This window comes from Gossypium hirsutum, chromosome A07 (assembly GCF_007990345.1).
Source record: "Gossypium hirsutum isolate 1008001.06 chromosome A07, Gossypium_hirsutum_v2.1, whole genome shotgun sequence".
Classification (NCBI taxonomy): domain Eukaryota; kingdom Viridiplantae; phylum Streptophyta; class Magnoliopsida; order Malvales; family Malvaceae; genus Gossypium; species Gossypium hirsutum.
Window position 1 is genome coordinate 15,179,352 of NC_053430.1, and position 25,406 is coordinate 15,204,757.

Consider the following 25,406-nt stretch of genomic DNA (forward strand, 5'->3'; position numbering starts at 1 on the left):
AAAGAGATAATATTAATTTGAATATATTCAACTTATGATTGTAGTTTAAATTATTTAAGAGATAATAGATAAACTTTATATATATATTAAATGGTTTAAGATTTAATCTAAAAATATTTTGATATATTAAAAATAATTCAATTCAAATTAATTCCTCTACACTTAATTTATTTAAGTGAAATTTAAACTTAAAATTTAGTCCTTATATTTTTCAAATCGATCAATTTTATCTTTTGTACTTTTTAAAATTTAAAATTTTAGTCATGATCACTCAAATGATAGCAATTATATATGTTTGGCTAAATTCTGCTATTAGTCTTGGTATTATGCGTAAAGTTGTAGGTTGAGTTCATGTTATCCAATTACATATTATCATGTAATGTTTTAATCAAAAAGTTAATAATATTAACTATTTGGATTAATTAATAATATTATAAAAATATATAGACTAAATGATATTAAAAATTAAAGTATATGCAAAAAAATCTGAAATTTAAATATATTAGAGAGACCAAATTAAAATTTAACCATTTTAGTAAATAATAATAATAATAATAAAAGAGAAAAAAAAAGAAAAAATTATTGGGCTGCAAACGTTTTTTGGAGCCCCAAATTCCCTTTACTTTCCCCAATTTACTCAGGGTGGCGTTTTCAGAAAACACCGGAAAAGTGCAATACCTATTTCCCCAAATTTTTCACGAAATTCTAACTTAAACCTTTTCTTTTTGTTAGCCCCGATTTCCCCAAAGTTTTTCACGAAACTCTGTATTTCTTCCCTAAAATCTGAAATCCCCAATTTTTCCAAATCGTTAAGTTTTCCCCCAAATCCTTCGCCCCGTGATCAGGAAAACCCATCTCCTCCGTCGCCTTCTCCCCGTGCATCGCAACTCATTCCCTCCATCGTCTTCACCCCGTGCATCGCAACCCATCTCCTCCATCGCCTTCGCCCTGTGCATCTGCTGCATAGCCGTCCAGTGTCCCCTCTGCTGCCCGAATATATTTGGTAAATTCAACGAGGTTGTCGATTCCTCCGAACAAGGCTGACTTTACTTTTAGGTTAGTAACTACATTCACCATCTTATTTTACTAGAATATAGCTACCACATTTTTTGCTACAACGGCTCGGTTATTTTGATAAACAATTAAATTTATGAAATAAGATGTAGAAGTTAATACCCATATCCAAATTCACACCTGAGTTCGAGTAAGGTAGCTTGAAAAACCGCATTAACATATTTACTTGCAATAAGATACAAAGATATAAATGAATGGAGTTCTCTTTATACAGGATGTAGACATGTAGTTATGTTTTTAGTTACATCCACCAAAGATAAAGTGTTGGTCACATGTTTACTATGAAGCAGTAAGTTAGGCCAAACATATACCAGCATTGCTTTTAAACTGTTTTCTCTGCTCTCTTATCCTATATGTTAGAACGTGGAAGTGTAGTTTGTTTGAATGGAAAGTGTTTCTCCTTATCGACATGTCTTATATCTGTCTCTACGTTTGGTTGCCTGTCATAAATAATGCAAATGATTACACCCTTGTTTAGAGAATGTAATTGCAACCATTTCTTTTAATTACATCGGCTCTGGGTATTTTGTATGTACAAACATATGAGTCTGAGATGTTAAAAAAAATTGGAATTGCTTTTTGTTGGAGTGGAAAAATTTTGTTTGTCTTAGCTTTATATTTGATTTGTTTTGGATGATTTTGTTTATCAAGATATTAAAAGCTATGTCCCTACAACGCAATCATATATAACAGAGCAGATAATGAAAATCTGTGAATGTCAGTGTAAGCATGGAAAGGAAACATGAAAGCAATGGCTTTTATTAGATGGAGCTATGGGTGGGTGGCAGAAAGAAACATGATGAAATTCTGGCCACCAGAGTTAACCTCTCAATGTATATAAAACCCTGCTAGAAACACTGCTAGTATATCTTAACATCTTGCTTGTTCCTGTATGTTAACATCTTTATCTTTATTTTTTGTAGCATCTTCTCTCTGTATTATTCTTACTCAACCGTACTTGATTTAGGAGGGAAAATGCTGTAGCATTGAATTTATCAAGCTTCTTGAATTTATCATGCTGCAGTGCTAGCAATGGATGATACGGTATTAGATGTTGATCAAGTGGAAAATCTCATAAAATTTTGTCCAACTAAAGAGGAAATGGAACTTCTCAAGGTGATGCTTTAGCATAAGCATATAAACAAATTCAGTATTGTATTTAAGCTATTTAGAATTGTTTTTTACATAGTATACATTTACCATTAGAAGTTTGTCTTCTTTGATTGTGATTTACTCTCTTTTTATTTTTTAGAGCTACACTGGTGACAAGGAGAGTCTAGAGAAGTGTGAACAGGTCTGCATTTTCTCTCTAACCATATTTTCTCAATTTTTCAAATTGTTAGACTTGGGTTTTTACATAGCTGGACTGATAGATGGTTCATTTCCATTGACATGCTAAATATACTATTTTTCTGAAAATTATTTGTCTTTGTCTTCATGTTCTTCTAAAATTTGACCTTCTAATATCTTTCCTCCAGAGCATTTGGCTCAGTAGTTGGTGCATGCTTCCCCCTACTCAAAGAGCTAGATTCAAGTCCCCCCATCTCCCAATATAAGAAAACTCTTTATGCCATTCAGTTTAAGAAATTTCTTTTAAAACTGAGATACTTTGGTATGATAGGGAATACATTTTTCTGGCTTGGTCACTTCGAATGACTGAATTACTGCTTTCTTTTTATTCAGTTTTTAGGGAGTGAGGGGAACACAATGGAAAACTTGTCCTCCCTCCCCCCTTCCCCCAAGTTCTTTTTATTTTCCTCTCTTCCTTCTTCTAATGAAAAGAGACTATAATTTCATGTACTGATGTTGGAATTTATACTGCTTGTTAACAGTTTCCTTTTCTATTTCTTGATATATTGAATTAAGTGTCTATTTTCAATATTTCTGAAATATTTTCTCAGTTTAAGACTTTATACTTTCTAAAACCCTTTGGCATGAAGGATTCTTTTCAAATCATAGTTTAAAGATGGAAATTGATGTCTAAGCATTGAATTGTTTTTATCTTTTTTGCATTTTTATGGGGACATCTAAACCAAGATGAAGATTGTACTTTTGATACCTAGTCCTATATTTCCCTACTATATTTTTGGAACAATTTATGTCTGATAATTTCTCAATAAAGATAGTAATTTTAGCGAAATTTGTTCAGTGATGTGGATTATTCATGAGCATAAATACAGTTAAGATTTTCTGACTGAAAGTTCAAGCATAGGGAGCTTCTCTGAAAAAAAATCATTTTGTTTACTTATGGGTTTATTCTTATTCTGAGAGATATAAACTAGATTACTCTATATATTTACCTATGGAAAGAAGTGTGGTATGGAAGGATGTATATGGTTGTACATTTAGTAGAGTGATAGGTTTGTCCTCCTTTTGACTTTGTGGTTCATTTGAGGAAGAAAAATAGAAGGATGTTTCAGGAAAGAATTACCCTTTAACAATCTCCTGTTTTGTACTCCCTTGTTATAATTTAAAAAGGCAGCAGTGGCTGGAACTGCAAGAGGCTATTGATTTTATATCTCTGTTCTGGTAAAGTGGGCATTGTGCTTTAGTCAGAGCTGCCTTGGTTCTTAGTGGTAGTATGGGTTCTTTCTAATTCAAAAATGAGAAAGAAAAGGAAAGAATGGGCAGATAATGTATCTTTCAAAAATGATGAAAGTGCCACGAGTAGAGTCAAAACTAAGAGTGTTTTGTTTCAAGATTCAATTCCGAACTCAGGTTTGGCGGTATCTCCATAGTAAATCTGATTTGATAAATTTACAATATTATTCAATAATTAATCTCCTTCTTGTTTCTCCTTTTTCTTTTATTGAATCACTTGTTTATCCTCTGCTCTTACATTTTTTTACCACCTGCAGGTTTCTGAATTTAAAAGGAGCTTAAATACTGTAAATTCTGCATGTAATGAGGTATATCATTAATGTTGTATGTTTTATTTGTTTTTCATTTTTTACAACTTTTTCTGACCAACAATTTATTTGTTACATATATGTTTTATTTTATTTTAATAGTTAATTGTATGTCACTAATGCTTAATTGTTATAATTTTTTACATAAATGTTTTTTTTTTTACTCGAGGCTAAGAAGTTAGCATCACAATATCAAAAGGAAGCGGACAAATGCAATTCGGGTATGGAGACGTGCGAAGAAGTAAGGGAGAAAGCTGAAGAAGCACTGTCGGCTCAAATGAAATTAACAGCAATGTGGGAAATAAGAGCTCGTCAGAAAGGGTGGAGAGAAAAGGTCGCCAAATCTAATGCATTTCCTTATTTCATTTAAGTAACTTCATTATAATGTCTGGTTTTATTAATTTCTATGTTTAATCTAGTTTTTATTATTTATTTTAGTTTTGATTCTAAATTTTTATTTTAATATTTAAGATAACTTGAGTTCTAACTTTTGGATTTTAATTGTGTTATTAATTTATTATTTTAAATTTTAAATTTAAATTCATTAATTTTTGTGGCGTCGTTTTTTTTAGATAAACGCTGCAAACTTTAGTGGCGTCGGCTATAGCGGCGTTTTTAGCGGCGCTTGGAAAAACGCCGCAAATAGTTTTAGTGGCACTTAAAAGCGCTGCTAAAGGCCTAAAAAAACGCCGCTAAAAGTCAGTTTTGCTGTAGTGCCATTAGTCCAATATTGGCTCGTCGTCTGCTAGCCAAATGAAACCCTATCATTTGGGGGTTAATGGCTGCTGCTACTTCTAAAAAAATGGTTGAAATTAGGTTATGTTTGAAGGAAAGGGGGTTTAAAATCCTTCACAAAGCCAAGCGGCACTGTTTATAGCAGTAAAGGTCTGCGCATTGGCCCAAAAAAGTGAAATGGATTTGCACCATTTTGTTAAATGGCAGATTTGCACGTTAGATCCCCCTCTTGCGCGAGTCTTCAATTTGTGCCCAATTGGCTTACCTTGTATTTTAAAATTTGGCCTGCTAATTTGTGCATCATTTCATTTTGATCCGCGGTTCATTAATGCATTGTGGATGCGAGATATTTACAAATTCAGTCCTCCTACATTTATGTGCATTGAGCATTAATTCATTTTGTAATTGCTTTATTTGCAAATTATCTTCCTTATTTTTACTGTAAGTCTAATTTGGCCTTGTAATTCTACGATTGGTTAATTTTTAAATACATTTAATATGTGTAATACCTTACCATGAATTATTATTTCTTGGTATTTAGTATATTATTTAAATTATTATTAAACATATATTTTGTATTTATATTTAATTTGCATCCATTAGTAAAGTTTTATTATTCTTATACATATAGATTTTAATAAGTTTGTAATTAATTGTGTTTTTTTTTTAAAATTTATTATGTATATAATTTATGATAAAATTAGGTTAATCCTATAATTCATATTTTAATTAGATGATATTTTGACATATAATTACCTCTTACATTTTTCACATGTATAGGGCACATATTAAATTATTTTTGCTATGGTACATGTTATTATTTTCATATAACTTTATGTAAATATTTTTCTATGTATATATATCCTCTTTCAAAATTATTTATGTGAATAATATTTTTAAATCATTTATTGTATCTTATATTATCCTTATGTTTTTTATATATATATATATATTTTGTTATTTATATAACGTATATGTTTACTTCTTTTTTTATACAATATTAATTTCATTCTTTTTATCAATAATTGTACCCAATGTTTATCTGTATATAAAGATTTCATAAATTTACTTTATATATTATCTTATATCATATTTCAAGTCAAACTAATATGTTTTAAGCTATTTTTATAATCAATCATTTAAAAATTCTTTAAAACGAAGGCGATGTGCGATATTTGGCAATTCGCGGAATCGTGCCCTAACGTGTTGGGTTACAATTTCTTGTTTGCTTAAAATAATCAAATATCCCTTCAAAATTTCACGCATACCTTCTAAAAATCATTTAAAACGAAGGCAATATTCGGCGTTTGACAATTCGGGAATCATGCCCTATCGTGCTGGGTTGTGATTTCTCGTTTGTTCAAAACAATCGAATATTCCTTTAGGTTTTCATTCATGTTTATTAAAAACCTTGAAAAACGAAGGCGATGTTCGATGTTTGGCGATTTGAGAATCGAGTCCTATCGTGCTGGGTTGCGCTTTTTCATTTGCTCAAAATAATTGAAGATCCCTTCGGAATTTCACTCGTATTTTCTAAGGTGAGGCAATGTTCGATGTTCGGAAATTCAAGGAATCGTGCCCTACTGTGCTGGGTTTCGGTTTTTCGTTGGACCAAATAGTTGGGCATCCTTTTGTGATTTTCAAATTATAAATTTGCGGTCATCGAAACAAGAAGATTTTTGACAATCAACTCGGGTCACTCGAACGTTATTAGAAAAGAACCACATTTCCAAAACATTTTTATCTTAGACCTAAGGACAGTATTTAATCGATTTGGTACCAATTTTGGGCGTAGTGAGGGTGCTAATCCTTCCCCATACGTAACCGACTCCCGAGCTCATTTTCTCATATTTTCGTAGACCAAAATTGTTATTCTAGTAAACCAAAACATTTTATTAAAATAACCAAATCCTTAGGTGACCCGATCACACCAAAACAAAAGATCGGTGGCGACTCCATATTTCTATTTTTTAAAAAGTCGATTCCCCCGTATTTTCATTAAACCTAAATTTTTTTTAAATAAAAAGGGTGGTTTCGACACTTACTATATATCATACACATTTTGAGTTGATATAAATTTGTCTCATTTTACCCTAAAAAATAATAATGTGATACGTGATATGTTTTTACTAGATGTCATACACCTTTTGAGTTAATTGAGATGAAATTGATAGTTTAGGCATAATTTTTTATCAAAAAAACTTTAATTAACTAAATGAGAAAAGCGGTATAATTTAGAGATTAATTCTATAATTAAACTTTATTTTAAAAAAAAATTTACTAAATTTCTACTCATATATGATCTAATATGAACCCAACATATCGATTTGGATGAATAATCTGATTCATGATATGATATAGAAGCGAGTAGGTTGTATGAATCCAAAGATATTACTTGGACCAATTCAATAGTTCTAGTAGTTGAAAAAGACTCAAGTGAGACAAATCATATTTAGACCTTATGTGAATTGTTAAGTAAGTCAACCTCTTACTTTTAAACCTCTCTCTCTCTCTCTCTATATATATTCCCTATTTACATTTCATAAAGGAAATTAATTAAAATATATAAGGTACCAAAGAACAAAAAACAATAAATATTCAAAAAAGAAAATACAGCATTTGGCCTAACGATAAAGAGCCGAATTTTGCTCTTATTTCCTTTCTACTTTAGTCTCCTCTGTGAGCTAAGTGGCCGAGTTGGTGGCCTTGGACCTGCGGTGGACGGTGAAGAGGTTGGTGTTGGATTAATCGTTGATATGGGATCGAAGGAGGGCAAAGTTTTCCATGGCCGCGTTTCCATGGCGATTTCCGATTTCAATAGCTTTGGTAGGGACAACCAAATGAGGATAGTTCTCCATACAAGAGACTCCAAAGGGGACCTTTTGCTTGCTTTATCTTCCGGTAATTATAAGCTTTCTTTTACTTTTTTTTTCATCCTCCAAATATAATTTTTGACAAAAATATCATAGAGACCTTCGTATTAGGAATAAGTTTGCATTTTTTTCATTTTACTCAAAAAAATAACATATTAATTCATGTATGTTACATTAAAAAACAAGCTGATCATTTTTGTTAAAAAATTCATCAATTTATACTGTTAGAAATCAGTGTAGCTGTCATAATAACAAAATAGTCACACGTAACGTGTCACGTGTACCTCATGTTGACATATAGAGACCAATTCTTAGTAGTAAAAATAGATGAAATTTTTAACAGAAGAACCAATTTACTCTTTGGTATAATGTACAGAGACTAATTTACTTATTTTTTAGTAAAGAGGGCAAAATTCAATTTGACTTCTATTATGAGGGCCTTCATGGTACTTGTACCTGAAACTTTCTTGCATCAAGGCATTCCTAATATTAAAATGGTTAAATTTTGTTATTAATCCGTGTATTATGAATAAGTTGTAGATTTAATCATTTTATTTTATTTGGTCATTTTTAGTCTTTACACATTTCGAATTTTAAAATTTTATTCCAGACCAAATGATAAGTACTAAATTCATTAAGTTCTATTATTTCTAAAATATTGTAAGGACAAACATATTATTATATATGTAATGTTATATCAATTTACTATTTTCACATATTATTCACACACAGAAAATCCAGTTAATGACTTTAACGATTGTAATTTATGTTAAGATTAAAATTTTAAAGTTCAAAAAATATAAAAATAATAAAAATAATCAAACTAAAAAAGATGAATTAATTTATAACTTCATGTATAATACAAAATTAATACCAAAATTAACACCAAAATTAACAAAAAAAAATTCTGTCAAAATTTTGAAATGCTTGGCATTAGTCCATTTTACCGACTACTTGTTTTATATACTTGGCATTAGTCTAATTAGACTAATTAATGCAAACGAAACTTCCTACAACTTGAATAGAAAGGGGCAGATCAATGAGTTATTCCGATATTATTATTAGAAAAGCCTTTTGTCTTTAACTTCATAAACCAGTTAAAAATTAGCTCAAGTTCCATATATCATACATAGTTTTTCAAGTTTAGTTCGATCTGGAACAAGAGTGCAAATTTTATTTATATTTATAAATAATTAATTTAAGTATGTTCTATTTATATAATTTTTAAAATTTTAAATAAAAAACATATATTATTTATTTAATATTTATTAATTTTTTATTAAACGATTAAGCATATACTACTTAAATATGTTTAAAAAATTTAAATTATAGTATTCATATATAAAAAAATAAAAATATATTCATAGATTAGGATTTCTCCAAAATCCATTTAGGGTCTGTTGTTTCATTAAAAATAGCTTTCGGAAAATGATTTCTGGAAAATGACTAACTTTCATGAAAAAGTTAATATTTTCTAGTGTTTAGATGAATCTATGTAAAATATTTTCTGTTGTTTGACAGATTTCTTAAAAAAATCTCATAAAAGCTGTTTTCAATGAAATAAACATACATTTTGAGATTTTCTTATCTTTTCATTATTTAATTTGGTTTATTTTATATCTGTAAATTTATATTTTACATTGTTTTTACATATATTAAAAATATTTTGTTAAATTCAAGTTCATAATGTCATTTTTTAGTTACATGACTACTGAGTGAGTATTTTTTTATTATTTAAAAACGTAACATGAACAAAATTGACAAAAAAATTGAACAATCAACAGTTGGACTTTATTTTCAAATCTGATTGTAGAGGGACTAAATTCTTGAAAATTAAAGTATAGAGACTAAATTACAAATTTATGAAGAGTACATAAACTTATGACATATTTTAACCTTTATACTACAAAACATTTATTATTAATATATTTATAATTGTAATAGATATTTAATATTAAAATATCAATATTGAACATTTCCAATAATATGTGAAGAAGATTATTTAAAATTTATTATTAAAATAAAATTAAAATATTAAATAATCTATTAACATGATAAATTATATTAATTATATTAATAATTTATTATAAGACTAAATATAAATAATTAAACATGTATGCTTAATAATATTGAAAAATATAATATTTTAATAATTTTAAATATTTTTAAAAATAAAAATAAAAATTATTATTAATACAATAATAATAACATTGATATTTTTATATAAAAATAAAATTATCTATAGAAAGACTTTTTTCTAAAAAATGATTTACGCCCTTATTAAAAGATAAGTTATTTTATAAAAAATAAAGACTATATATGAAAATATATAAAATATTTTTCGTAAAATTTTTATATGTAAATAAAAGGATTCTTAACCTAGGCTAAAAGTTCTTATTTAACGATTTGACCTTTTTATGCTGTACATTTTCCTATCCAGCTTTTAATCTCTGGGAAAATAACAAAGTCAAGGTCATCCTCAGTGCGCAAAAATCAACATTGGAAGCAAAGTTTTTGGCTGAATTTGGGAATAACACCAAAATTCCAGTAATCCCAATTTCCGCCCCATACTTGATTCAAGCTCCACCACATGATCATGCCGAAGTGAAAGGAATTGTTGCTTCCGCAGAATTACATAAATGGGAAAAGGTTATCCTCATTTACGAAGATCATAATGACAATCATTGGAGTGATTTCTTTGAAGAGAAAAAGTTTCAGGTTGCATATAAAAGCTCAGTGGCTGCTTCATCCAAAGACGAACACATAATTGAAGAGCTTCATAGGCTCAAAGCAATGGAAACTTCGGTACTCGTTGTGCATGTTGAACCTGTCTTAGCATCTCGTATTTTCGTACACGCGAAAAGGCTAGGAATGGTTAGCCAAGGGTATGCATGGATCGTCACCTCCAAGTGCATGAATCACTTGCAGAATTTGAAAGATTATTCATCGATATTAGAAAACATGCAAGGATTCATTGGTTTCAGGTCTTATAATATTAAAGAATCAAAGGAGTTTGATATGCTACAACTGATGAACTTTACTCAAATGGTCAATTTCGGAATAGTGAATGTGTTAGGGACTGAAGGGGAAAGAAGAGTTGGATTTTGGACAGGGAAATTCACCAACAAATTATCACACGGGTTTACCCATGGAAGGCATTTATTTTCAAGCTCCGGCTTCGAAACAATAATCTGGCCTGGTGGGACATCAACCATTCCCAAAGGTCGAAGGATGCAAACGAGCACTAAGACTCTAAGGATTGCTGTTCCAAAATCAAACGGGTTCCCTCAATTGCTGAAAGTGGACATTGATCTTCAGACCAATATCACCTTCTCTGGTTTCTGCATAGAGGTTTTCAAAGCTGCAATGGCGGGTTTGGAGCATACAGTGCCCTATGAGTTCGTCTCCTTCGAATATAATAACCCAAACATAGGTGAGGCTTACAGTGATCTTGTCTACCAATTATATCTCCAGGTATGGTTCTTAACAATTTTATGTGCTTCATTTATGCCACTTGCTTTTATTGATTTGTGTTGGATAAACAAAAACAGACGTACGATGCCATTGCTGGGGACATAACGATCACAGCAAATAGATCATTGTACGTGGATTTTACTTTGCCGTTTACCGAGATGGGGATCGGGATGGTTACTCGGCTACCCCCAAAGGAGAGCCAAAACTTGTGGATTTTCTTGAAACCACTCTCATCAGGTCTTTGGCTTACAATTGTGGGAGTTTATGTCTTATCAGCTTTATTTATTTGGCTGATTGAACGTCCTGCATTTGTTGAACGACAAACCCGGCAATCAAATGGGGAAATTGGAAGGATGTTTGGCTTCTCCTTCTCTATCTTTGTTTTTACACATTGTAAGCATTCTCATGCATACATTTTCTTTTTGCTATTAAAAATAACTCTATGGAATTGTACGAATTAGGAAATTCGCTACAGCAAAACATCGAAGCCTCTGCTGTAATTTCACCCAAATAGCAGCTCTTTATGCCATCCTGTAAGCTGCTTTTCTTCAATGCTCTTTGGCTTGATCTTTGATTCCGTTTGGTGCTCCAATTTTACTGATTCGATATGCTGCCTATCGCCTCAATTTTTGTGCTGTTTCGTGCTTCAAGTTGCTGCCATTTCTGCTTGCTATTTCATTAGCTTTGCTGCCTTCACCACCTCAGTTATTGCGGTTATTATCTCCAAAATTGCTGCTCTAAGATGCTGCCAATTGCCGATCTTTTTTTTTTTTTTGCTTCATTCGATTTGTTCTGCAATCGCCAAGGAAGATGCCATTTCGTTTCCATTCTTATCAGCCATCGAGAAAACAAACATTTCCAACCTTTACAATGTCTCTTTCAATACTTTCACCACGCCAAACTCTACCACATCGGAATCATTTGCTGCTGCAGAACCAGAAAATAACGCTCTTGTGACACCCTCCTTATCTCTCAAGACTCCTCCACATCCTGCTCTATCCTCATTTGCAATCCCACACATATTGAACTTTAAACATCCATGAGGAGGAGGCCGCCAAAATGATGCATCTGGTTTGGATTTAATTGAATCAATCCTACACCTGTTCGGACATATCCACGAAAAATTCTCCTGCAAACATTACTTCATCATATCAAGCAATTTTCTTATAAAATATTCCTCCGACTTTACTTCACTAAATCCCCCGTTTCTTGTATACATTCTCACCCTTCCTTTTTCGAGTTTTGCCAATCGATAAAGCCTTGGAAATCCATCTTCTAGAGGACGATTGCCACACCATGTATCTTCCCAAAACAGCATTGTCTTGTCGTTCCCTAACTCCCATCTCAAAGACTCTTAACCTGTCCATATAGCTGTTCTATCATCCATTGCATTTTCCACAATTTCTCTCCAAACGATGGACATTTCTTTTAAGTTTGCTGTCTTGAATCTCCATTGTTGCACCAAGGTCCCATACTTATCCTGAATCACCTTCCTCCACTATCGCCTTCAATTTTTTACAGCATTAATATCTCCACCCAATATCTAAGGAGATTGAAACTGTTTACGTCGCTCCTGCAACTTGCCCCATAATACTCTTTGTTCAGAAATAACATTCGATGCATACACATTTATCATTGTCGCTTCCATACCATCGTCCTTCCATTTACCCTCCACTACTATCATTCTGTCTTCACAATGAATTCTAATTGCCTCAAAGTAATCCTTATCCCATATAGATATTAGCCCACCCGATCGACCACAAGCTGCCATGAAGCTAAATTCAAAATTGTCATCATGCCAAAACTGTTGGTTTCTAACTTAGCAAACAAAGTTTAAAAACAACTTAGATGAATGTTTTAGATGTTTGAAAGGTTAAAACAGGAGCAAGAACAAGCAAAAAGTTGAATGAGCAAAGTGTTTTTCTCATTACCCGAATAAGTGCATGGTTACATACATAAATAGAACAAAAACTACATAGAAAGAAAACAAAGCTTGCTTGTGCAAGTAACTAAAGGTTTACATCAACAAAATGACAACCTAATTTGACTACTAAATTAGCTAAGCACACATTTTAACCTTAGCTGATCAAAGCAAATAATGATTACACCATAGACTAACAAAAGTCAACTAAACAAACAAGGCTTGTCGAATTGCACAATGGATTTTAACATGCTTCAGCCGAGTTTCTGGTTTCATGCATGCAACGTAGGTTTTGCATGGATTCTTAAACTTTGCTGCTGTCGTTGCCACCTTTTAAACACTCCTCCTTGGCTACAAAGCAGCAAACTCCGATTTTCTTCTTCAAATATTCAAACCTTGAAGCAGCCAATGGTTTGGTTAATAGATCAGCAAGTTGATCTCTTGAGCAGCAGTGAACTAAGCTTATGTCCTTGGACATTTCAGCTTCTCTCACAAAATGATATCTAATTTTAAAATGCTTGGTCTTACCATGAAAAACCGGATTTTTGGCAATGGCTACAGCCGATTGGTTGTCAACCTTAATTACAGTGGCCTCCTTTGGATCAGCATTCAGATCACACAATATTTTCCTAAGCCAAATGGCTTGATTTACAACAGAAGCAGCTGCGATGTATTCTGCCTCAGCAGTGGATTGAGCCACTGTCTGTTGCTTCTTCGAGCTCCAGCAGAAGACACTTGAGCCAAGGGTGAAGAAGTAGCCTGATGTGCTCTTCATGTCATCAGCAGAACCAGCCCAATCACTGTCTGAATATCCCACTAGTCTCAGCTCCTCAGCCCTTTCAAACTTCACTCCACAACTCAGAGTCCCTTTGACATACCTTAGGACCCTTTTTGCTGCTTTAAAATGTGCAACTGTGCAGCAATGCATGAATCTCGATAGAAGACCAACAGCATGCATGATGTCTGGTCTAGTTGCAGTCAAATAGAGCAGGAAGCCAACCAAGCTTCTGTAATTCTTTTCATCCACTCGATCTTCATCTCCTAGGCTGGTGAGTTTTTCTCCTAAAGCCACAGGAGTGCTAGCAGGCTTGCAGTTTGTCATGCAAAACCTGCTCAAAACCTTCGATGCGAATGCCTTCTGGCCTATGAAAATACCTTGTTCATTTTGTTTCACTTCCATGCCAAGGAAGTATGTCATTAATCCAAGGTCAGTCATCTCAAACACAGTTTGCATTTGCTTCTTAAAGGTTTCAATTTCCTCCCTTTTGCAGCCAGTGACCAGTAAATCATCAACATACAATGAAACAATTAGCAAAGTTTCATTACCTTCCTTCTTAACATAGAGAGTAGGCTCACTGGTGCTCTTTGTGAACCCGAGCCTTGTCAGGTAGGTATCCATTAAATCGTACCAGGCCCTTGGAGCTTGCTTGAGACCATACAGGGCCTTTTTGAGCTTGTAGACCTTCTCTTCTTCTCATTGAACTTCAAAGCCTTCAGGTTGATCTATGAAGATTTCCTCCATGAGAAATCCATTTAAAAAGGCTGATTTGACATCCAGTTGATGCACCTGCCACTGTTTCTGGGCTGCTAAGGCAAACAACATTCTTATAGTGTCCAGCCTTGCAATAGGAGCAAAGGTTTCAAAGAAATCGACTCCCTGCTGTTGGCTATACCCTTTCACAACTAATCTAGCTTTGTGTCTGTTCAGTGATCCATCTGCATTATTTTTGATCTTGAACACCCATTTAACTCCAATGATCTTCCTACCTTCTGGTCTATCAACCAGCTCCCAGGTTTCATTCTTTTGGATCATCCTTAGTTCAGCTTCCATAGCCTCTTGCCAGCATTTCTCTTTCGAGGCTTCAGCATAGCAGGATGGCTCAACCATGGTCACAGCACATCTTTCATAGATGTCTGCCAATGTTCTGGTGCCCCTAACAGGCATATCATCAAAATCATCCATAGCTTCATTTTCAACTTCAGCATGTTGGTGATCAAGGTCCTGCAAGTCTTCTTCAGCTAAGCTTGCATCTGTCCCATTCCACTTCCAACAGCTTCCTTCATTGAACTTGACATCTCTGCTTACAATAACCTTTTTTGTTGATGGATCAAAGATCCTATAACCCTTCTTCACACTGCTGTAGCCTACAAATACCCCTGGCACAGACTTTCTTTCCAGCTTGGTTCTCTTCTCTGCTGGCACAAGTGCATAGCATAAGCATCCAAACACTTTCAAGTGTGACACGATTGGTTTCTGCCCGAACCAGACCTCAAAGGGTGTTTTACCTTTGACTGCTTTAGTTGGTAGTCTATTTAGTAAGTAGACAGATGTGTTTACTGCCTCAGCCCAGAAGTTGTTTGGCATTTTGGCCTCAAACAGTAGGCATCTGGCCATATCAAGAACAGTCATGTTTCTCCTCTCACAAACACCATTTTGCTGTGGTGTGTAGACAGTGGTCAGTTGGTGTAGGATGCCAGCATCATCACAAATCTTTTGGAACCTCTGAGACACATACTCGGCTCCATTGTCTGACCTTAGGCTCTTGAGTTTGCTGTTGGCTTAGTTTTCAGCCAAAGCCTTGAACTTGCAAAAGAAGTCAGTGACATTTGACTTTTGTTTCAAGAAGGTTACCCAACAAAACCTGGTGCAGTCATCAATGAACAAGGCAAAATACTTGCAGCCATTTAGTGAGCTGGTCTTCATAGGTCCACAGATGTCAGTGTGAACCAACTGAAGTTTCTCTTGGGCTCTCCATGCCTTGTTGACTGGAAAGGGCAGTCTGGTTTGCTTGCCAAGCTGACAGACTTCACACACCTCTTTGTTTGGCTCGAACTTAGCCATATCTTCAACCAAATTCAGTTTTTCCATATGCCCGAGTGAGTTGTAGTTCACATGCCCCATTCTTTTGTGCCACAAACTTGCCTCATCAGTCTGAGCTGCATATGCTCTTGCTTGCAACTGATTTACATCCACATTGAAGGTTCTATCTTGCATAGCTACTTTTGCCAACACCTGGTCAGTAGCATCTTTGATTGTGCAGATTTTGCCTTCAAACAGGAGAGAGTACCCTTTCTCCAGTAGCTGACCAACACTTAACAAATTTTGGTCAATGTCAGGTACATAAAGAACTTCTGAAATGGTTTTAATACCTGACTTGGTGCAAATCACTGCTTTGCCTTTGCCTTTAGCCTTGAGAAGCTCACCATTTCCAATTCTGACATTGGATTCAAATGAGGTGTCAAGCTCCTTGAACATGCTTTCCTCTGAGGCCATATGATGAGTGCATCCACTATCGATCAGCCAAATTTTGCTGACTTTGCTCGAGCTTGCAAAGCAGGAGGCTGTGAAGACATGTTCTTCCTGTGCCTCGATGTCTTCAGCTACTTGAGCCTGATTATGATTCTGTGACTGAGCTTTTGGTTTGTTCTTACACACTTTCTCAATGTGACCAAGCTGTTTGCAGCCTCTACACTGAATGTCAGGCCTGTACCAGCAATATTTCTCAAGGTGAGTTGTTCTTTTGCAATGAACACAGGGTGGAAACTTCTTCTTGGCAGCTTCCTTCTTTCCTCTTTCTTTCTTTTCTGACCAAGGCTTCTTGCCTTTGTGATTCGAGCTGAAGCTTGAGCTCTCTCTACTCCTAGCTTGAAAAGCTCCCTCAGAATACTCATCCATTCTGTTTGCTCTTCTTTGCTCTTGAGCATAGAGAGCATTTATCAGTTCTGTCAAGGGAATGGCAGATAAGTCCCTCGAATCCTCCAGGGAAGAAATCTTGGATTCATACTTCTCTGGCAAGGTTGTTATGACTTTCTCCACTACCCTCTGATCACTAAAGTCATCTCCAAGCAGTCTTATGTTGTTGACAGTAGACATAATTCTGTCAGCATACTGCTTGATGGTTTCTGAGTCTTTCATTCTCAGATTCTCAAAGTCCCTTCTCAAGTTGATGAGTTGTTGCTGCCTGGTTTTGTCTGAGCCTTGAAACTCTTCATTGAGTTTGTCCCAGGCCTCCTTTGGTGTGTCGCAGGCTATTATCCTTGTGAAGATAGCATCTGAAACTCCACTTTGAAGGCATGACATGGCCTTGTACTTCTTTGCGCAGTCTTCATTATACTGCCTTATCTGAGCTATCGTGGGATTAGCTCTTAAGGGTGGTGGTTCTGTGTCATTTTGGACAACATTCCACAGGTCATGTGCCTGTAGATATATTTTCATTTTGACAGCCCATATATTGTAGCTTTCACCAGCAAACACGGGTGGAGGTGGTGGTGAGAAGCTCATCTTCACGCAGCTTCCAAAACTCTGAGCAACAAAGATAGTTCCTGCTTCTTTTCTTTCAAACACACATCACACAACAAGAGGCCCTCAAAGACAACAGGCTCTCGATACCATTTGTTGGTTTCTAACTTAGCAAACAAAGTTTAAAAACAACTTAGATGAATGTTTTATATGTTTGAAAGATTAAAACAGGAGCAAGAACAAGCAAAAAGTTGAATGAGCAAAGTGTTTTTCTCATTACCCGAATAAGTGCATGGTTACATACACAAATAGAACAAAAACTACATAGAAAGAAAACAAAGCTTGCTTGTGCAAGTAACTAAAGGTTTACATCAACAAAATGACAACCTAATTTGACTACTAAATCAGCTAAGCACACATTTTAACCTTAGCTGATCAAAGCAAATAATGATTACACCATAGACTAACAAAAGTCAACTAAACAAACAAGGCTTGTCGAATTGCACAATGGATTTTAACATGCTTCAGCCGAGTTTCTGGTTTCATGCATGCAACGTAGGTTTTGCATGGATTCTTAAACTTTGCTGCTGTCGTTGCCACCTTTTAAACAAAAACCTCCCGATTAGTTCCTTCAAAAACTACTTCCATTTTACTTTCCTGTATAAAACAAAAGTTTGTCCTCGTTTTCCTTATAAATCTTCTCACCCAAGCTATCTTAACCTCTGCTCCTAGACCCCTAATGTTCCAAGAAACTACCCTCATATTCCCCTATCCAACCTTACTAACTGTTAAAGAATTAAAGCTTCAAATTTGTAAATTACTCACCAAATTCTGGTCAAGGTTTCTTCTTCTCCCGATATTTTCCTCTGTTTCCTTATCTGGGATAGATTTACAATCCTCTCATATTCCTTAAGAACTTCCCTTCCTCTTTTTCCTTATGCATGACTCTGTCTCTCTTCTTTCTCTCCTTTGTCGTTAGAATGCTGCTTTGGATTTCATACATAGACTGTATCTTCTTGTTCAAACCTTTCTTCTTTTTTTTTCCTACAAAGAAGCACCTGGTTTAATTCTTCTTCTAGTTCCAGATTGGATTCCCAAATGTCACCTCTTTCTGTTTCATTTTCCTAAATGCTTTTGTTGCCTTCCACTGGGCTTCTTTTTCCTTCCGAGTTAGTTTTTCTTGCTTTCCTATAGTTACACTCATTAGGTCAAAATTTGTTTTTCTCAAATTAGCTTGCCTGATTTGTTGTATATTTTTATAATATAATTAAATAGTCCAAATAATTAATTATTTAAATTAAAATATTGACGTACTCTTTTTTATTAAAAAAAATTACTTCTAACATGTCATAGTAACATTATTATATAGAGGAACATTTTTCCAATTACTATGAGATTTCAATTTTTTTATTTGTAAATTGTTGAACCGTCTATTTAATCTATTAAATAAAAAATAAATGATGTTCAGGTACAATTACACTAAATCCACGTTTCAATAGCAAAATTTAGAAATAAGGTTTGATATAATTTTCCTTTAAAATGTGAATTTGTAGGGGAGAAATTATCGAGCAACTTGTCGAGATCAGTGGTTGTTTTGTGGGTGTTTGTCGTGTTCATATTGGGCTCGAATTACACTGCCACTTTGACATCAATGATGACGGTTCAACAGATTGAGTTCAACTCTGGGAAGAGCATCATAGGACGTGCAACAGGCCCTGTTACCCAAGGAGCTATTGGCAATCTAAATTTCCCGAATTCACATTCAAAATCTATCAGGCTTACTTCTCTCGAAGAATATGCCAAGGCTTTATCGGAAGGAAGTAAAAATGGTGGAGTCTCCGCGATAATTGAGGAGATGCCATACATCAACATCTTGCGACAAAAATATCCAACACGTTATTCCATGGTCGGCCACGTCATGCCTGTTACCAATGGCTTTGGCTTTGTAAGTTATTCAAGTACTCATACATACATACATGCATACATAATGTAACAATAGAGTTTTAGGTAAAGATGTCTATGTGTCGAATTAAAGATGACTTTGGCTCGATTTGATATAAGGATGAAATTAAAAAATGTGTTCAGAGATCAAAATAAAATTATAAAATTTTTAGAGTTTAAATTAAAAATTTTATGCTAAAGAACTTAAATTGAATCATTATCATTTTCTAGGCAAATATATATTTCATTTTATTAAGAGATTAAAAAAAACTTAATATTGAAATTATTTCCTTTTATGAGGGGTCATAAATGCAGTTTTTCCATTTATCAAGAAGGGCAAAGCCATCGATCCCTTATCTATAGCTGGTTTCATTTCATATATACTAACTTCATGCATTGTATGTGATTTTATAAATTTATTATTTAATTATATTTTTAAATATTGTATTTTTAATTTAGTAATTAACTTAAAATATTATTTTTTATTTGAATTATTGAATAGAATTAAAATATATTAACTTATCAATTCAAATATTATTATAAGAAATTTTTTAAATCATAATTAAAATATTTTAAACATATTCAACATACAATATAATTTTAGTTTATGTTATTAATGCAAAACAACATTATTCAAAAAAATAAATAATTAACATAATTAACTCTAATAGTAATTAATTGATAATTAAAATGTTTAGAATTTTATTCAAATAATAACTCTATTTTACATTATTAAAATTACCACAAATTTTAAAAAAAATAAAATTAGCACAATTTTTTAACTAATACTTGTAGTTTAAATTGTAATTATAATTATAGTTATCACAAAGTTTCTCTTATATTTTTATGCTTAGAGTTTCATTCAAGTAATAAATACTCTATTTTAAAATTATCACACTTCTTTTAACTAATAAATGTAAATATAAATTATACTTATTTTTAAATTTATAATTATCACATATTTTATTTTACTTCAATTTTTTTTATTTTTAAATGTGAATTTAGTAATATGATAAAATAAAAAATATCGTCATGCTCAAAAGTTTTTCTAAACTTATGTTTTTTTATATATTATAGATATTACAGATAATATTTAAAAGTTATTTTTATATTTTATATTTAAATTTATATAAAATTATTTTTATTATTTAATTTGAATCCGAGTCAACCCAAGTTAGCCCCAGGGCAAAAGTTTGCTTGTCGATGTTCAACCTAGGCTAAGTTAAGCCTACCGAGTTAGGTGGGTTGTTCAACCTAAAGACAATTCTGATTTATGATGTCTCCTGAACAACTTAAAGTGTTGAGATTTTATAAAATAGATTTCTTTTTTTGAAAAGATTAAAAAACCAGTTTTGAGATGCAAAATTTTGAGGATCCAAATTTCAAGGAATACATTTGTGAAGAGATATCTCAATCTTGGCACCTAGGATGGCTAGTTATTTACTTGTACATAGTCCTAACGTTTTAATTTCATTGTGAAATCTTCAGGCATTTCCAAAAGGTTCACCCATGGCTAATGACATATCAAGGGAAATTGCAAAACTCAGAGAAGATGGGACGCTTCAAAAGCTTGAAAATGAGTGGTTCAAAAGTCCCATCATTGATTTTGATTCAGATAATACTTTGGGTAGTATGAGTTCACTTACAGTAAGAGACTTTCAAGGCTTATTCCTTATCAGCGGAATTTATTTAGCTATAGCCTGTTTCTTGTTCCTCACTTCTTTACTTTACAAAAACTTTCATGTTATGAAAGAATGGAGACGACCTAAATTTGTGGAACAGTACATTTACATGAAAATTTTCAGAAACAAAAGCAATGCTAATGCAGTACACCCAGAGTTGGACAATTTATGAAGTTCATCATGAAGTTATATCATCAACCCTATTTGTAAATTCCAGTAACTTTTACACTTTTATTAAAGAATATCCTCGTTACTTCTTGAGGACCTTTGTTTTCCATTGTATATTGATGGTAATAAATTTGTTTTATAGAATATTATTACTACTCAATGACAAATAAAGTTTATTAAATTGTGGCAAGCTGAGAGTAAAGAAAGATAAAAGAAAAAGTTAAATCTAAATTTTTTTAACTTTAAAATAATTAAATTGTGCATATTAATTAAAAGAATAAATTAAGATTTAAGGATAAAATGAAAAAAAAAATCACATGTTATTTTTTGATCAGTAGATTTATCGTTCAAAGTGAATGTCTTATAAGGTTAACTATATCACCTAATATGATAAGATTGTAGATTATGTGAGTTGAGTTCGGTGTGGACTTTGCCCTAGATGGATTAATTTGAGGTTTTCTTTAGAATAAATTTAGGGAGGCTTTCATTTGAATATATTACCCACTTAAGAATGATTGTATGAATTAACAAATATTCACATAAGTAATTTTAAATCAATAGAGAAAACTCTCTCAACATCACAAAAACTAGAGAATCAGCAGGCAATGAAAAGCATTAATTTGCATCCACCAACCAAACTATATATATTACATAGCAAATTTCATCAAACATATTAAAATTCTCTGTTTTCCAGCATCCACATCTGCAAAACTTAATTGAAACCTTCAAATACCCCTTAATCATTCAACCTTTTCTATACCAAAATAATAAAAGAATGAAGAAGAAATTAAAGACTAGAACTATTTAAGAAGGGCTTAAACAATAGGCCATTATCAGAAAAAACAGCAGCACAAGCAGGAGGCCTGGCGGCACCACCAGGCCAACACCACAACGAAGAAAGTTCAACTTGTAAATGTTAACCGAGGGTAAACCATCCCTGAAGTGGGCGAGGATGATAAGCAAAAGCAAAGGCACTTCAACCAAGATGAAATGCAAGATAATGGTCCATTTGTTCCACTGCGACTTGTAGTTGAAAACTGATGGGATCAATATCAAAAGCAAAACGATGCAGGAAATAGAGATCAAAGGCCAAGGAAGTCCCATCAACATTGTAAGCTTTTTTGGCTAGGGTTTTTGACTTTGCTTAAAATTAGTTTAATAATTGTAAAAGAAAATAAAGGAAAAAAAAAGGAAGCAAAGATCATATATTAATTTTGTTTGAATAATTAAAATTTTAAGGATTAAAAAAATTATGTGGCAGTATTTAAAATATACTATTTATAGAATTACAATATTTCACACTGTATACTTCAAGTCTGTCGAGTTTTGGAATGAAAATCCTCTGCCCCTTGTGCTCTTTCACTCATATATTCACACTTGTATTTAATTTTTTCTATACCCTGTTAAATTAGAATTCGGCAAAAAGAAAAGAAAAAAAAATTAAATGGTTAAAATTTGCCACAAGTTCTTATACTTTTTGAAAAATAAGAATTTAGTTCCTTTACTTTTATTTTATGAAATTTAGTTTCTCTACTTTTTAAATTTAAAAATTTAGGTCCAATTGTTAACATTAATAATTTTTTTGTTAAATTTCAAGTTAATTAAAAAGTCATTTTTTAGTTACATGACTACTAAGTGAGTATTTTTTATTTATTTAGAAAATGTCATATAAACAGATTTAATTAAAAAAAATAGTATTAATAGTTAGACCCGAATTTTTAAATTTCAAAAGTAGAGAGATTAAATTCTATGAAATAAAAGTACATGTAGTAAATTCCTAATTTTTAAAAAGTACATAGACTTATAGTATATTTTAACTAAATTAAAATCACAATTGCTTACTCTTCTCCTCTAGCCAACAAATAGAAGAATAGATTAATGGTACCTCCATTGATTCGCCTGAAATGAGAATCAAACCAAGCGTTTTGAAAGTTTTAAAAGTTGAGGCTGGTAGCTCGAAACCAAGAGTAAAATAGCAGAAAATCAAAACACAAGAATTCCCATTATCATCATGTTTAAAGCAAGATAAATGAGAGTTTTTGAAGAGGTTATTTTTTTGGGTTGATTGAGGATTTTTATAAATATGATAATAAGTGTCGTAACCATTTTTTTGAAAGTAGGAATCGACTTGGATTTTGAAAATGAAAACGAAAAAAACTGGAGTCGCCACCAATCCTTTTTGATGAGGTGTGATCGGGACACCTCAAATTAAATATTTTAATAAAAGTTAAGATTTACTAAAACGATAATTTTTGGTCTACGAAAATCAGAAAATGAGTTCGGGAGTCGGTTACGCACGAGGAAGGATTAGCACCGTCGATACGCCCAAAAATTGGTACCTAGTTGATTAATTAGTGTCTTAGTGTCGAAGATTAGAAAACTCGAAAGAACTTTGAAATACGATCCCTCTTTGTAAAAAATGCTCAAATGTTAAAGACCTTCTCGTCTCAAAACATAAAATGTCACATCTAGTAAGTTAGGACATGACATCTTGAATTTTCGAGAGCGAGCTTGCCTAAAATTTGCGTATTTTAACTTGTTAGAAGGGTATTCGATTATTTAGAGTAAATGAGAAAAATCGAAACCCAATAAGTTAGGGTACGTTTTCCCGAATTCTCAAACACCGAATATTGCCTTTGTTTTAAAACAAATTCTTATTTCGAGGTGACAAAGTATCATACCCGGTAAGTTAGGGCACAACACTTTGTATCTCCGGGAATAGACATTTCAAAACTCGTATAGCGATTCAAAAGAGTATTCCGTTATCTAGGTTAAATGAGAAAAATCGAAACCCAGTAAGTTTGGGCACGATTATCTCGAATTACCAAATACGGAATATTACTTTTATGAAAGAATTATTTTAAGGCATCGAAAAAAAACATGATGTAATTTATAGTAAAATGTAAGAGCAAATTATGGTATTAACACATATAATAATATAATGATAGTGTCAAAACAATAACATGAACAGTTATAAAAGATGAAACAATAACGAGGTTAAGTATTATATAAATGTAAACACATACGTGGAGAAAATGAAATAATCGAACACGCAAGCAAAGAAATAAATAAATAGATATAAAAAATGGAAAAATAAAATGACAATGATAACGGTAATAATGATATAAAAGTATATACATATATGGGTTTTAAGGTACATACGTAGAGGTTATAAGAAATATATGAAAGAAATATATATATAATAATATTAGTACAATATTAAAAGGTGCATATGCGTAGTATAAAAATGTATACGTAATATAATCAAAATTACATAGTACATATATATATTAGTAATAATAATGATAATGATAATAATAAAAAAACATTACATAAATGTATATTGAAAATAGATATATAATAATATTTAAAAGCATATACATAATATATATAATATACGAAAGAAAATATACACATAATATATTAAAATATATACATAATGCACATACATATATATGAAAGACAAATACATGACACGATCAAAAGTATGCACATAGTATATATACACATATATAAAAAAATGTATACATAATATATAAAAAATATAAACATGCATATATTATTTAGAAAAGACGAAATATACATAGTATTGATATACATATGTGTAGCATGGGATATAAAAAGTATATACGTGTGACATACAAATATATATTAACGAAAGCAATAATATTAAAAGCTTTTAATAATACCATATAATATGTATCATATATATGTATAAATATCAAGTAAGAATAATAATAATGGGATACCAATAGGCAAGAATAATAGAATAACAATAATAAAATATAACAGCACAAATGGTATTAAAATTTTAAAAAACAAAACAAAAAAATAAAAAACAGTAAAAGAAGGATTAAACTGAATTAAAAAAGGAACTTTTGGGGCAAATCAGGATGAGAAAGAAATGTAGGGGCTATATGGGGCAATATTCCCATACCCAAAACGACGCAGTTCTGAATGTCTGTCCCTCAAATGGTCCTAGGTCCGAATTGAAGCAAAATCAAAATTAAGAGGCAAATTTAAGAAATGGTCAAAGACTAAATTAAAACCCGATAGAAACAAGGAGGGACTACGCGAGCAATTATCCCAAACAGTAGAAACACGCGGATCCTCAGGTGTTGCGTCGGGTCTCGCGCGAGTCACGTGAAACGGCGTCGTTTTGGCATTAAGGAGGCCGACCAAAACGACGTCGTTTTGATCGGCTATTTAAGGCAAAATTTCTTAAAAAAATTCATTTCTTCATTTTGTTCTCCAAAACAATTTCTTCCCTCTCTCATTTCTCTCTGCCAGCCCAGAAATCGGCGAGGACCCGACCGTCCGCCGCCGTGTAGTCCGCCGCGCCGGCCACCGTACACGGTGGCCGAAAATCGCCCGAGGGTAAATTTTTCT

The 25,406-nt window shown here is 32.6% G+C and overlaps 3 protein-coding genes across 5 annotated transcripts; 2 read left to right on the top strand and 1 right to left on the bottom strand.

The window, feature by feature from the left end:
- The first annotated feature begins 583 nt into the window (after positions 1–583).
- LOC107934015 (formin-like protein 21b) lies at positions 584–4,484 on the top strand. Of its 3 annotated transcripts, XM_041117625.1 has the most exons (6): positions 591–1,056; positions 1,797–1,907; positions 2,099–2,190; positions 2,327–2,368; positions 3,933–3,983; positions 4,153–4,484. In XM_041117625.1, exons 2-6 carry the CDS (start codon positions 1,817–1,819, stop codon positions 4,351–4,353), a joined length of 477 nt encoding a protein of 158 aa, XP_040973559.1. In that variant the 5' UTR covers positions 591–1,056; positions 1,797–1,816; the 3' UTR covers positions 4,354–4,484. The 3 variants fall into 3 exon arrangements, with proteins under 3 accessions (XP_016721835.1, XP_040973560.1, XP_040973559.1); XM_016866346.2 differs by lacking the exon at positions 1,797–1,907 and having other exon boundaries at positions 584–1,056; positions 2,042–2,190; XM_041117626.1 differs by lacking the exon at positions 1,797–1,907 and having other exon boundaries at positions 585–1,056; positions 1,998–2,190.
- Positions 4,485–7,474: 2,990 nt separating this feature from the next.
- On the top strand, positions 7,475–11,806 carry LOC107933981 (glutamate receptor 1.2). The gene is made up of 4 exons (XM_016866305.1): positions 7,475–7,619; positions 10,032–11,065; positions 11,143–11,458; positions 11,748–11,806. Exons 1-4 carry the CDS (start codon positions 7,475–7,477, stop codon positions 11,804–11,806), a joined length of 1,554 nt encoding a protein of 517 aa, XP_016721794.1.
- Positions 11,807–13,290: 1,484 nt separating this feature from the next.
- Positions 13,291–14,385, bottom strand: LOC107933980 (uncharacterized mitochondrial protein AtMg00810-like). Its single transcript, XM_016866304.1, has one exon. It carries the CDS (start codon positions 14,383–14,385, stop codon positions 13,291–13,293), a length of 1,095 nt encoding a protein of 364 aa, XP_016721793.1.
- Positions 14,386–25,406: the final 11,021 nt, after the last annotated feature.

Excerpts from the sequence above, each read along its gene's own strand:
- LOC107933980 (XM_016866304.1), bottom strand. The coding sequence starts at position 14,385 with ATGGATACCTACCTGACAAGGCTCGGGTTCACAAAGAGCACCAGTGAG.
- LOC107934015 (XM_041117625.1), top strand. The coding sequence starts at position 1,817 with ATGAAAGCAATGGCTTTTATTAGATGGAGCTATGGGTGGGTGGCAGAA. Across the intron at positions 2,191-2,326 it reads AGGAAATGGAACTTCTCAAG|AGCTACACTGGTGACAAGGA; the intron begins GTGATGCTTTAG and ends TTTATTTTTTAG. Across the intron at positions 2,369-3,932 it reads GTCTAGAGAAGTGTGAACAG|GTTTCTGAATTTAAAAGGAG; the intron begins GTCTGCATTTTC and ends TACCACCTGCAG.
- LOC107933981 (XM_016866305.1), top strand. The coding sequence starts at position 7,475 with ATGGGATCGAAGGAGGGCAAAGTTTTCCATGGCCGCGTTTCCATGGCG. Across the intron at positions 7,620-10,031 it reads TTTGCTTGCTTTATCTTCCG|CTTTTAATCTCTGGGAAAAT; the intron begins GTAATTATAAGC and ends TTTCCTATCCAG. Across the intron at positions 11,459-11,747 it reads TATCTTTGTTTTTACACATT|CTTTGCTGCCTTCACCACCT; the intron begins GTAAGCATTCTC and ends CTATTTCATTAG.